This window comes from Cherax quadricarinatus, chromosome 16 (genome assembly GCF_038502225.1).
Source record: "Cherax quadricarinatus isolate ZL_2023a chromosome 16, ASM3850222v1, whole genome shotgun sequence".
Classification (NCBI taxonomy): Eukaryota; Metazoa; Arthropoda; class Malacostraca; order Decapoda; family Parastacidae; genus Cherax; species Cherax quadricarinatus.
In genome coordinates, this window is record NC_091307.1 from 15,310,577 (window position 1) to 15,325,522 (window position 14,946).

A 14,946-nucleotide genomic window follows, 5' to 3' on the forward strand; every position below is an offset into this window, starting at 1 on the left:
TGTAAGTGGAAAAAAAGGGTGTTCCACTTTACGGCGGTAGCCTGGAACCTAACCCGCCGTATAAGTGGGGCCTTCCTGTATATATATATATATATATATATATATATATATATATATATATATAATTTTTTTTTTTTTTTTTTTTTAAATAAGTCGGCCGTCTCCCGCCGAGGCAGGGTGACCCAAAAAAGAAAGAAAATCCCCAAAAAGAAAATACTTTCATCATCATTCAACACTTTCACCACACTCACACATTATCACTGTTTTTGCAGAGGTGCTCAGAATACAACAGTTTAGAAGCATACACATATAAAGATACACAACATATCCCTCCAAACTGCCAATATCCCAAAACCCTCCTTTAAAGTGCAGGCATTGTACTTCCCATTTCCAGGACTCAAGTCCGACTATATGAAAATAACCGGTTTCCCTGAATCCCTTCACTAAATATTACCCTGCTCACACTCCAACAGATCGTCAGGTCCCAAGTACCATTCATCTCCATTCACTCCTATCTAACACGCTCATGCACGCTTGCTGGAAGTCCAAGCCCCTTGCCCACAAAACCTCCTTTACTCCCTCTCTCCAGCCCTTTCGAGGACGACCCCTACCCCGCCTTCCTTCCCCTATAGATTCATATGCTTTGCATGTCATTCTACTATGATCCATTCTCTCTAAATGACCAAACCACCTCAACAACCCCTCTTCTGCCCTCTGACTAATACCTTTATTAACTCCACACCTTTTCCTAATTTCCACACTCCGAATTTTCTGCATAATATTTACACCACACATTGCCCTTAAACAGGACATCTCCACTGCCTCCAACTGTCTCCTTGCTGCTGCATTTACCACCCAAGCTTCACACCCATATAAGAGTGTTGGTACTACTATACTTTCATACATTCCCTTCTTCGCCTCCATAGATAACGTTTTTTGACTCCACATATACCTCAATGCACCACTCACCTTTTTTCCCTCATCAATTCTATGATTAACCTCATCCTTCATAAATCCATCCGCCGACACGTCAACTCCCAAGTATCTGAAAACATTCACTTCTTCCATACTCCTCCTCCCCAATTTGATATCCAATTTTTCTTTATCTAAATCATTTGATACCCTCATCACCTTACTCTTTTCTATGTTCACTTTCAACTTTCTACCTTTACACACATTCCCAAACTCATCCACTAACCTTTGCAATTTTTCTTTAGAATCTCTCATAAGCACAGTATCATCAGCAAAAAGTAACTGTGTCAATTCCCATTTTAAATTTGATTCCCCAAAATTTAATCCCACCCCTCTCCCGAACACCCTAGCATTTACTTCCTTTACAACCCCATCTATAAATATATTAAACAACCATGGTGACATTACACATCCCTGTCTAAGACCTACTTTTACCAGGAAGTAGTCTCCCTCTCTTCTACACACCCTAACCTGAGCCTCACTATCCTCATAAAAACTCGTTACAGCATTTAATAACTTACCACCTATTCCATATACTTGCAACATCTGCCACATTGCTCCTCTATCCACTCTATCATATGCCTTTTCTAAATCCATAAATGCAATAAAAACTTCCCTACCTTTATCTAAATACTGTTCACATATATGCTTCAATGTAAACACTTGATCTACACATCCCCTACCCACTCTGAAACCTCCTTGCTCATCCGCAATCCTACATTCTGTCTTACCTCTGATTCTTTCAATTATAACCCTACCGTACACTTTTCCTGGTATACTCAGTAAACTTATTCCTCTATAATTTTTACAGTCTCTTTTGTCCCCTTTCCCTTTATATAAAGGGACTATACATGCTCTCTGCCAATCCCTAGATACCTTCCCCTCTTTCATACATTTATTAAACAAAAGTACCAACCACTCCAACACTATATCCCCCCCTGCTTTTAACATTTCTGTCATGATCCCATCAGTTCCAGCTGCTTTACCCCCTTTCATTCTACGTAATGCCTCACGTACCTCCCCCACACTTACATTCTGCTTTTCTTCACTCCTAAAAGATGGTATACCTCCCTTACAAGTGCATGAAATTACTGCCTCTCTTTCTTCCTTAACGTTTAAAAGTTCCTCAAAATATTCTCGCCATCTACCTAATACCTCCCTCTCCCCATCTACTAACTCCCCTACTCTGTTTTTAACTGACAAATCCATACTTTCCTTAGGCTTTCTTAACTTGTTTAACTCACTCCAAAATTTTTTCTTATTTTCATTAAAATTTCTTGACAGTGCCTCTCCCACTCTATCATCTGCTCTCCTTTTGCACTCTCTCACCACTCTCTTCACCTTTCTTTTACTCTCCATATACTCTACTCTTCTTATAACACTTCTGCTTTGTAAAAACCTCTCATAAGCTAACTTTTTCTCTTTTATCGCACCCTTTACTTCATCACTCCACGAATCACTCCTCTTTCCTCCTGCACTTACCCTCCTATAACCACAAACTTCTGCCCCACATTCTAATACTGCATTTTTAAAACTATTCCAACCCTCTTCAACCCCCCACTGCTCATACTTGCACCAGTCCACCTTTCTGCCAATAGTTGCTTATATCTCACCCGAACTTCCTCCTCCCTTAGTTTATACACTCTCACCTCTCTCTTACTTATTGTTACCATTTTCCTCTTTTCCCATCTACCTCTTACTCTAACTGTAGCTACAACTAAATAATGATCTAATATATCAGTTGCCCCTCTATAAACGTGTACATCCTGGAGCCTACCCATCAACCTTTTATTCACCAATACATAATCTAACAAACTACTTTCATTACATGCTATATCATACCTTGTATATTTATTTTTCCTCTTCTTCATAAAATATGTATTACTTATTACTAAACCTCTTTCTACACATAGCTCAATTAAAGGCTCCCCATTTTCATTTACCCCTGGCACCCCAAATTTACCTACTACTCCCTCCACAACATTTTTGCCTACTTCAGCATTGAAATCCCCAACCACCATTACTCTCACACTTGGTTCAAAACTCCCCACGCATTCACTCAACATTTCCCAAAATCTCTCTCTCTCCTCTACACTTCTCTCTTCTCCAGGTGCATATATGCTTACTATAACCCACTTTTCACATCCAACCTTTATTTTACTCCACATAATCCTTGAATTATTACATTTATAGTCCCTCTTTTCCTGCCATAACTTATCCTTCAACATTATTGCTACTCCTTCTTTAGCTCTAAATCTATTTGAAACCCCTGACCTAATCCCCTTTATTCCTCTCCACTGAAACTCTCCTACCCCTTCATCTTTGTTTCACTTAAAGACAGACATCCAGCTTCTTCTCATTCATAACATCCACAATCATCTCTTTCTTATCATTTGCAAAACATCCACGCACATTCAGACTTCCCACTTTGACAATTTTCTTATTCTTATTCTTTTTAGTAATTATTACATTAAAAGGGGTTACTACTCTGCAAATCTTACCGATTACTGAGAGCTTGGCTTTAGTAATGTCTTCACCCAGGTCATTCGTTGCCTTACATGAATATTCGGCCTTATCTTCCAAAAATACTTCTTCAAATCTCAGCACACATTCACCATTATTATAGGTGATAACATAGTCAGGGGATTCATCAATACAGTTTGCATCTTTTGCCCAGGAGACAACAGGAAGAGGATGACCTTGAACAGTAGCTTCCAGCTGGAATGTTGAACCTTCTTGTGCTGTGCTGTCAATAAGCCTCTTTGTGAATAATGGTGGTGACAGCACCTCTACAGGTTCCGCTTCTGAGCAGGGAAGAAAACTTGTTGATACTAACGTAAAAATGATCAAACCACCTCCACAACTCATCCTCTGCACTTTGAATTACCATATTCTAACTTTTGTGCTCCTAATTCTCTTATCTCTTGTCTCTCTCTATTCTCTCTCTATCTTCTATCTATCCTCTCTCTACACTCTTGACACACTAATCTGTAACAACTAACATGTTACAAGCTTTGACAAGATATGCTTACCTTTAACTATTAGTGTTGCAGAAGTTTCAGCTATGCCAGCAGCATTTACAGCTCTGCAGGTAAATAAGGCTGAGTCCTCAGTGAAAGTTTCTTCAATCGTAAGGGTACAAATACCTTCCTCAAAGCTAGTTTTATAGTCAGGATTAGTTGTGATGCTCATGTTGTCTTTCAGCCACTCAACTTCTGGCATTGGCATACCCAGAACCCTACAATGAATATGCACAAAATGAAAGAAAAGAAAAGGATGTAAGGTTTAGATAACTAAAAATATATTAGGAATACTGTATCAATGAACAGTTTCATAATTAATATATATAGGGGTTGTGCTGAACAGTGTAGCCAACAGATAACTACAAATCAATACATAATTACAAACAGGTAGAGAAATATTAATGATAATAGTATATAATCCTAGGTAGTAGGTTGGTAGACAGTAACTGCCCAGGGAGGTACTACCGCCCTGCCAAGTGAGTGTAAAATGAAAGCCTGTAATTGTTTTACATGATGGTAGGATTGCTGGTGTCCTTTTTTCTGTCTCATTAACATGCAAGATTTCAGGTACGTCTTGCTACTTCTACTTACACTTAGGTCACACTACGCATACATGTTTTTTTTTTTTTTTCCAACAAGTCGGCCGTCTCCCACCGAGGCAGGGTGACCCAAAAAAGAAAGAAAATCCCCAAAAAGAAAATACTTTCATCATCATTCAACACTTTCACCACACTCGCACATTATCACTGTTTTTGCAGAGGTGCTCAGAATACAACAGTTTAGAAGCATACACATATAAAGATACACAACATATCCCTCCAAGCTGCCAATATCCCAAACCCCTCCTTTAAAGTGCAGGCATTGTACTTCCCATTTCCAGGACTCAAGTCCGACTATATGAAAATAACCGGTTTCCCTGAATCCCTTCACTAAATATTACCCTGCTCACACTCCAACAGATCGTCAGGTCCCAAGTACCATTCGTCTCCATTCACTCCTATCTAACACGCTCATGCACGCTTGCTGGAAGTCCAAGCCCCTTGCCCACAAAACCTCCTTTACCCCCTCTCTCCAACCCTTTTGAGGACGACCCCTACCCCGCCTTCCTTCCCCTATAGATTTATATGCTTTCCATGTCATTCTACTTTGATCCATTCTCTCTAAATCACCAAACCACCTCAACAACCCCTCTTCTGCCCTCTGACTAATACTTTTATTAACTCCACACCTTTTCCTAATTTCCACACTCAGAATTTTCTGCATAATATTTACACCACACATTGCCCTTAAACAGGACATCTCCACTGCCTCCAACCATCTCCTCGCTGCTGCATTTACCACCCAAGCTTCACACCCATATAAGAGTGTTGGTACTACTATACTTTCATACATTCCCTCCTTTGCCTCCATAGATAACGTTTTTTGACTCCACATATACCTCAACGCACCACTCACCTTTTTTCCCTCATCAATTCTATGATTAACCTCATCCTTCATAAATCAATCCGCCGACACGTCAACTCCCAAGTATCTGAAAACATTAACTTCTTCCATACTCTTTCTCCCCAATTTGATATCCAATTTTTCTTTATCTAAATCATTTGACACCCTCATCACCTTACTCTTTTCTATGTTCACTTTCAACTTTCTACCTTTACACACATTCCCAAACTCATCCACTAACCTTTGCAATTTTTCTTTAGAATCTCCTAAAAACACAGTAACATCAGCAAAAAGTAACTGTCAATTCCCATTTTGAATTTGATTCCCCAAAATTTAATCCCACCCCTCTCCCGAACACCCTGGCATTTACTTCCTTTACAACCCCATCTATAAATATATTAAACAACCATGGTGACATTACACATCCCTGTCTAAGACCTACTTTTACCAGGAAGTAGTCTCCCTCTCTTCTACACACCTTAACCTGAGCCTCACTATCCTCATAAAAACTCTTTACAGCATTTAATAACTTACCACCTATTCCATATACTTGCAACATCTGCCACATTGGTCCTCTATCCACTCTATCATATGCCTTTTCTAAATCCATAAATGCAATAAAAACTTCCCTACCTTTATCTAAATACTGTTCACATATATGCTTGATCTACACATCCCCTACCCACTCTGAAACCTCCTTGCTCATCCGCAATCCTACATTCTGTCTTACCTCTAATTCTTTCAATTATAACCCTACCGTACACTTTTCCTGGTATACTCAGTAAACTTATTCCTCTATAATTTTTACAGTCTCTTTTGTCCCCTTTCCCTTTATATAAAGGGACTATACATGCCCTCTGCCAATCCCTAGGTACCTTCCCCTCTTTCATACATTTATTAAACAGAAGTACCAACCACTCCAACACTATATCCCCCCCTGCTTTTAACATTTCTGTCATGATCCCATCAGTTCCAGCTGCTTTACCCCCTTTCATTTTATGTGATGCCTCACGTACCTCCCCCACACTTACATTCTGCTCTTCTTCACTCCTAAAGATGGTATACCTCCCTGACCAGTGCATGAAATTACTGCCTCTGTTTCTTCCTTAACATTTAAAAGTTCCTCAAAATATTCTCACCATCTACCTAATACCTCCATCTCCCCATCTACTAACTCCCCTACTCTGTTTTTAACGGACAAATCCATACTTTCCCTAGGCTTTCTTAACTTGTTTAACTCACTCCAAAATTTTTTCTTATTTTCATTAAAATTTCTTGACAGTGCCTCTCCCACTCTATCATCTGCTCTCCTTTTGCACTCTCTCACCACTCTCTTTACCTTTCTTTTACTCTCCATAAGATAAGATAAGATAAGATAAGATAAGATTTCGTTCGGATTTTTAACCCCGGAGGGTTAGCCACCCAGGATAACCCAAGAAAGTCAGTTCGTCATCGAGGACTGTCTAACTTATTTCCATTGGGGTCCTTAATCTTGTCCCCCAGGATGCGACCCACACCAGTCGACTAACACCCAGGTACCTATTTGCTGCTAGGTGAACAGGACAATAGGTGTAAGGAAACGTGTCGGAATTTCCACCCGCCGGGAATCGAACCCGGGCCCTCCGTGTGTGAAGCGGGAGCTTTAGCCACCAGACCACCGGGCCACATATACTCTGCTCTTTTTATAACACTTCTGCTTTGTAAAAACCTCTCATAAGCTACCTTTTTCTCTTTTATCACACCCTTTACTTCATCATTCCACCAATCACTCCTCTTTCCTCCTGCCCCCACCCTCCTATAACCACAAACTTCTGCCCCACATTCTAATACTGCATTTTTAAAACTATTCCAACCCTCTTCAACCCCCCCACTACTCATCTTTGCACTAGCCCACCTTTCTGCCAATAGTCGCTTATATCTCACCCGAACTTCCTCTTCCCTTAGTTTATACACTTTCACCTCCCTCTTACTTGTTGTTGCCACCTTCCTCTTTTCCCATCTACCTCTTACTCTAACTGTAGCTACAACTACATAATGATCCGATATACCAGTTGCCCCTCTATAAACATGTACATCCTGGAGCCTACCCATCAACCTTTTATCCACCAATACATAATCTAATAAACTACTTTCATTACATGCTACATCATACCTTGTATATTTATTTATCCTCTTTTTCATAAAATATTTTTTTTTTTATTATCACACTGGCCGATTCCCACCAAGGCAGGGTGGCCGGAAAAAGAAAAACTTTCACCATCATTCACTCCACCACTGTCTTGCCAGAAGGGTGCTTTACACTACAGTTTTTAAACTGCAACATTAACACCCCTCCTTCAGAGTGCAGGCACTGTACTTCCCATCTCCAGGACTCAAGTCCGGCCTGCCGGTTTCCCTGAACCCCTTCATAAATGTTACCCTGCTCACACTCCAACAGCACGTCAAGTATTAAAAACCATTTGTCTCCATTCACTCCTATCAAACACGCTCACGCATGCCTGCTGGAAGTCCAAGCCCCTCGCACACAAAACCTCCTTTACCCCCTCCCTCCAACCTTTCCTAGGCCGACCCCTACCCCGCCTTCCTTCCACTACAGACTGATACACTCTTGAAGTTATTCTGTTTCGCTCCATTCTCTCCACATGTCCGAACCACCTCAACAACCCTTCCTCAGCCCTCTGGACAACAGTTTTGGTAATCCCGCACCTCCTCCTAACTTCCAAACTACGAATTCTCTGCATTATATTCACACCACACATTGCTCTCAGACATGACATCTCCACTGCCTCCAGCCTTCTCCTTGCTGCAACATTCATCACCCATGCTTCACACCCATATAAGAGCGTTGGTAAAACTATACTCTCATACATTCCCCTCTTTGCCTCCAAGGACAAAGTTCTTTGTCTCCACAGACTCATAAGTGCACCACTCACCCTTTTCCCCTCATCAATTCTATGATTCACCTCATCTTTCATAGACCCATCCGCTGACACGTCCACTCCCAAATATCTGAATACATTCACCTCCTCCATACTCTCTCCCTCCAATCTGATATCCAATCTTTCATCACCTATTCTTTTTGTTATCCTCATAACCTTACTCTTTCCTGTATTCACTTTCAATTTTCTTCTTTTGCACACCCTACCAAATTCATCCACTAATCTGTGCAACTTCTCCAACTTATTACCAAATCTCTTTCTACACATAGCTCAATTAAAGGCTCCCCATTTACATTCACCCCTGGCACCCCAAATTTACCTACTACTCCCTCCATAACATTTTTACCCACTTTAGCATTGAAATCCCCAACCACCATTACTCTCACACTTGATTCAAAGCTCCCCACGCATTCACTCAACATTTCCCAAAATCTCTCTCTCTCCTCTACACTTCTCTCTTCTCCAGGTGCATACACGCTTATTATAACCCACTTTTCACATCCAATCTTTATTTTACTCCACATAATCCTTGAATTAATACATTTATAGTCCCTCTTTTCCTGCCATAGCTTATCCTTCAACATTATTGCTACTCCTTCTTTAGCTCTAACTCTATTTGAAACCCCTGACCTAATCCCATTTATTCCTCTCCATTGAAACTCTCCCACCCCCTTCAGCTTTGTTTCACTTAAAGCCAGGACATCCAGTTTCTTCTCCTTCATAACATCCACAATCATCTCTTTCTTATCATTTGCACAACATCCAGGCACATTCAGACTTCCCACTTTGACAATTTTCTTCTTCTTATTCTTTTTAGTAATCTTTACAGGAAAAGGGGTTACTAGCCCATTGTTCCCGGCATTTTAGTTGACTTTTACAACACGCATGGCTTACGGAGGAAAGATTCTTATTCCACTTCCCCATGGATATAAAAGGAAAAGTAATAAGTCCAAGAACTATTAAGATAAAATCAAAGAAAACTCAGATGAGTGTGTATAAATAAATGTGTACATGTATGTGTAGTGTGACCTAAGTGTAAGTAGAAGTAGCAAGACATACCTGTAATCTTGCATATTTATGAGACAGACAAAAGACATCAGCAATCCTACTATCATGTAAAACAATCACAGGCTTTCGTTTTACACTCACTTGGCAGCACGGTAGTACCTCCCTGGGTGGTTGCTGTCTACCAACCTACTACCTACTACTCAAATTCAAATTCAAAGTTTATTCTCTATAAAGATTACAATGTTGAATTTACAGAATTTGGTTGTTGTGTGGTTTACATGTAGTTAAATAATGATTACAGAGTGTACCATTAGAATGCCTAGCATGGCTAGGCATTTCGGGCAGACTTAGTTTAATTTTTTATTTTAAAATATTACAAATTATGAGGTAAGCTGGTATTATGGCTAAGTGACTAAATACTAGTTTGTGAGTTTAGCAATGTGAATGCTTTTGTTTTGGCACAGTACATAGTTTCAGTATTGGAGTATCATAGGATTCATTATTTTAAGATTGAGATTAATATTTCTGTTTATGGTCAAATGGGTGAGTGAGTGTAAGTGTGAACCACCAGGTGGTATTCGTGTAGTTAGCTGATGGGGTGTATCAGGGAGATAAGATGTTTTCTAATGGTAGTTTTGAAGGTGATGAATGTGTCTGCAGTTCTAGAGTTCTCAGGTAGGGTGTTCCAGATTTTAGGGCCTTTGACATACATTGAATTTTTGTAAAGGTTTAGTCGGACACGGGGAATGTCGTAGAGATGTTTGTGTCTGGTGTTATGCCTGTGGGTTCTGTCACAACTATCAAGAAAGTGTTTTAGGTCAAGGTTGATACTGGAGTTTAAGGTCCTGTAGATGTAGACTGCACAGTAGTAAGTGTGGATATACTGAACAGGGAGTAAGTTTAGATCTATGAAGAGTGGGGGGTTGTGTTGCCAGGGATGGGATTTAGTGATTATTCTTACTGCAGCTTTTTGTTGGATTATTATTGGCTTTAGGTGTGTTGCTGCAGTTGATCCCCAAGCACAAATAGCATAGGTGAGGTATGGATATATAAGTGAATGGTATAGTGTGATAAGGGCAGTTTGCGGCACGTAGTATCGTATCTTGGAGAGGATCCCAACCGTTTTGGATACTTTTTTGGTTATGTGTTGGATATGGGTGCTGAAATTCAGGTTGTTGTCAAGGTATAGGCCTAGGAATTTGCCCTCATTATGTCTGGTAATTAGAGTGTTGTCGATCTTAATGTTAATTTGTGCATCTCCTGCTCTGCTACCAAACATAATATAGTAGGTTTTGTCAGTGTTAAGCGTAAGTTTATTGGCTGTCATCCAAGTCAATATTTTGATCAGCTCCTCGTTAACAATGGTGTTGAGGGTGGCAAGATTAGGGTGAGAGATAACATAAGTCGTGTCGTCAGCAAAGAGAATGGGTTTCAGGTGTTGGGATACGTTTGGAAGATCATTGATGTATATGAGGAAGAGCAGGGGACCAAGGACACTTCCCTGCGGAACTCCAGTATCAAGTGGCCGTGTTGTTGATGCTGTGTCTTTAATGGTGACATACTGATACCTATTAGTAAGGTAAGATTTGAAATAAGCAAGCGCATGGCCTCTTATACCGTAATGGTCAAGTTTGTGGAGTAGGATGTCATGGTCTACTGTGTCAAAAGCTTTTCTTAGGTCAATAAAAATTCCTAGTGGATATTCCTTATTTTCCAATGCTGTGTAAAGCAGATCTAGCATTTTTATGATTGCATCATTAGTGCTTTTATTTTTCCTGAATCCAAATTGGCAGGGGTTGAGTATGTTTTGTGTTGTTATAAATTAATATAGTCTCCATGTACAAGCATATATATACACACCCCTCTGGGTTTTCTTATATTTTCTTTCTAGTTCTTTTTTTTTTTTTTTTTTTTTTTTTTTTCAACAAGTCGGCCATCTCCCACCGAGGCAGGGTGACCCAAAAAAGAAAGAAAATCCCCAAAAAGAAAATACTTTCATCATCATTCAACACTTTCACCACACTCGCACATTATCACTGTTTTTGCAGAGGTGCTCGGAATACAACAGTCTAGAAGCATACACATATAAAGATACACAACATATCCCTCCAAACTGCCAATATCAATATCAATATTCTAGTTCTTATTCTTGTTTATTTCCTCTTATCTCCATGGGGAAGTGGAACAGAATTCTTCCTCCATAAGCCATACGTGTTGTAAGAGGTGACTAAAATGCCGGGAGCAAGGGGCTAGTAACCTCTTCTCCTGTATATATTACTAAATGTAAAAGGAGAAACTTTCGTTTTTCCTTTTGGGCCGCCCCGCCTCGGTGGGATACAGCCGGTGTGTTAAAAGAAAGAAGAAGAATAATATATAATACAGTAGTCCCCCCCATATCTACGGATGATACGTTCTAATACCTACCATAGATACCCGAAACCACAGATACAAGTAGTTTTTCGTTTACATGTATACCTATGATAAAGTTTATTGATAAATTATGCACAATAAGACATTAACACTCCATGGGGAAGTGGAACAGAATTCTTCCTCCGTAAGCCATGTGTGTCATAAGAGGTGACTAAAATGCCAGGAGCAAGAGGCTAGTAACCCCTTCTCCTGTATATATTCCTAAATTTAAAAGAGAAACTTTCGTTTTTCCTTTTGGGCCACCCCACCTCAGTGGGATACGGCTGGTACATTAAAAAAAAAAAATACATTCCTTCTCCTACAGCAGCAACAGCAGCTGCTGCAATATGAGGTTTCATTTTTTCATCTATTATCTGATTTCATTCATTTTTCTAGTGTTAGAATAAGAGTGCATACAAAATGGTCAATTAAGCAGCAGCAGCTGCAGTAAGCCAGCAAGTCAGGCAGTATGAACAGCTATCACAAATACTCTGTGCCAGGCAAACATGATGCTCCTCCTCAAAAGAAAATATCAGAGAAGTAAGGGTGGCCACAAATCTTGTAGTCAGAGGGGGCACCCTTGAGCCTAGAAATACCAAGTACAGATATACATGAAGAGAGAAAAAGCAAGGTGCTGATGTGAAATAAGGGTAACAACTTCTTTCTAGAGCATAAAAGTAACCTCAATTGATGTCAATAATAACAAGCAAACAATAACTGGCAATCAGGTTGAGGAGGTCATTACTGAGTGCAAAGCAGGTGTATGGAACCTGCTGGGGTTTAGAGAGGTAAGTATCAGTGTGACATAATTCTAGGTGAGACTCGAAGAGTCCCATGTAAAAAAAGACAGTTTCACACCACGGAAAATTAAGTAGTGTCAATCTGATAAAAGTAAAGTTTACAAGTTGAAAGCAATTTTATATAAATGGTATATAACTGCCACTTACTTGCATTCAAAACTAAATTTGACTCCCTCTGTTACTGTAGCTCCAACAAGAGGTGTAAGGAATATAGGCGGCATGGGCTGCGGTTCATCATCAATTAGTTTAGCCTTTTTGAATGGTGGGGTGTCTTCCTGTTTGTATGGCTCCTCATCATCAGACAATGGGATAGCTTCTGTCTGAATTTCTATTTCGACCTGTTTAATTTCATTATCAATTAAATCACAGAAAATATTGAAAGCTATCATGCTTAACAGTATCTGGCATTTGCACTGAAATATTCCAAATACTGAAAAATAAAAAATCTGCCATTTTCAGTAATCTCAATTAAACAATGAAAGAACATTTTCCTACACACCCTTTGTGGTACTATTGGCTCTACTGGTATAACCAGAGTCTTGGCTACTTCTTCAGCTGCTTTTCTGGCTTCTTCTGCAGCAATAGCTGCTAATCTTGCAGCTTCTGCTTCAGCCTGTGCAGCAGCAAGAGAAGCTGCTAGCTCTTCTTTCTCCTGTAATGATACATTATCAAATCAAATCAAGTTTATTCTCTATAAAGGTTACAATGTGGGGTTTACATATTTTAGGATATTGTGTGGTTTACATGTTATAAAATACTAATACTTATTACCACAATGGCATCTTTACAAACAGGGCAGCATATAGAAAATACTATCTAATATTTATATCATCCACTGTATAGACAGATTTTTCTTTGCTAATGAGGCTAATCTGAGGATACTGTATACAGTATTATTCTATTATCAATAAAGAGTAACATCTAAGAATACCATTAACAACATTTTAAATTAAAATTATATTTAATATTCCTTCTACAAAGAATTAGACTTAAGGAAATAAAGCTTCTACTTTCAAAGACAATTATAAAATGAATGCCAATGGATGAGAAGCCAAATATTTCCAAGTCAAAGTCAAAGATTTAATGAATACAGTGTAGCTAGAGGGCAGCCACAAGATTCTACAGCATGATATACTAACAAATGTAAGACCAAATAATACAAATATTATTAGAATGCACTTACTCTCTTTTGTTTTTCTCTATGCTCTTCAGCAGCTCTCAAATTTTCTACCATCATAATGAAATTGCGATTGATAACTGTAAAACTATTTAACATCTGAGCATTTTGGTAATTCACAACTTCAACCTGGAAAAGAAAAAGACACTCTCCATTTTAATGCAAAGCTACCAGTATTTTAATGCAAGGCTACCTGTATTTTAATGCAAGGCTACCTGCATTTTAATGCAAGGCTACCTGCATTTTAATGCAAGGCTACTTGCATTCTAATGCAAGGCTACCTGCATTCTAATGCAAGGCTACCTGTATTTTAATGCAAGGCTACCTGTATTTTAATGCTAGGCTACCTGTATTTTAATACAAGACTACCTGTATTTTAATGCAAGGCTATCTGTATTTTAATGCAAGGCTACCTGTATTTTAATGCAAAGCTACCTGTATTTTAATGCTAGGCTACCTGTATTTTAATGCAAGGCTACCTGTATTTTAATGCAAGGCTATCTGTATTTTAATGCAAGGCTACCTGTATTTTAATGCAAAGCTACCTGTATTTTAATGCTAGGCTACCTGTATTTTAATGCAAGGCTCCCTGTATTTTAATGCTAGGCTCCCTTTTTTTTATGCAAGACTATCTGTACAGACTATTATAACCAGCAGACAATACACATACTCACATATCCAGTGTCAGTCTTTAACGTCAGAAGTGGCAACACATGAGCTTAAATAATTGTGGTGAATTTAGTCTTATTAGCCACTCTACCATTGTTCAAAAAAAAGAAATTCAAGATTTAATTTAACCTCATCAAATAAGTCTATACCTTATCATTTGTAATTTCAGTGTGTCATTAGTCAAGTTCAGTACAGAAAATGTTTCATACACATACATTATAATGCATGTCTTGTTCTCTCAGGCAACTTCCCATTCATGAACAACTGGGTTACTGTAAATTCTTTCAGGGAACTTTAAATGCATTCAAGCCTTTGAAGGAGTGCCTGTAGAATTTGTCAATACTGGTTTGGCCTTCACAAAACTGAAGCAAGTAATATTGTACCCTATACTAAATACACAAGTTTAAAGAACGTTACATTATGTACATTTTTTAGTATAAAGCACATATTTACTCCTAGTCAAGGTTGTCTGAATTGCTTTGCATACTATGAACCTTTCAAAAATT

General features: G+C 39.0%; 1 protein-coding gene across 11 annotated transcripts in view; it reads right to left on the bottom strand.

Moving 5' to 3' along the window:
• Nucleotides 1-14,946, bottom strand: part of LOC128688791 (titin-like) — a 458,202-nt gene that overhangs the window by 184,780 nt on the left and 258,476 nt on the right. For all 11 annotated transcript variants that reach the window (XM_070085639.1, XM_070085635.1, XM_070085638.1 and 8 more), the window contains 5 exons: nucleotides 13,778-13,900; nucleotides 13,094-13,246; nucleotides 12,742-12,932; nucleotides 4,005-4,210; nucleotides 3,474-3,776 (listed from right to left, as the gene is read on the bottom strand). In XM_070085639.1, coding sequence (XP_069941740.1) covers nucleotides 3,474-3,776; nucleotides 4,005-4,210; nucleotides 12,742-12,932; nucleotides 13,094-13,246; nucleotides 13,778-13,900 — 976 coding nt within the window. The remainder of the gene's footprint in view (nucleotides 1-3,473; nucleotides 3,777-4,004; nucleotides 4,211-12,741; nucleotides 12,933-13,093; nucleotides 13,247-13,777; nucleotides 13,901-14,946) is intronic.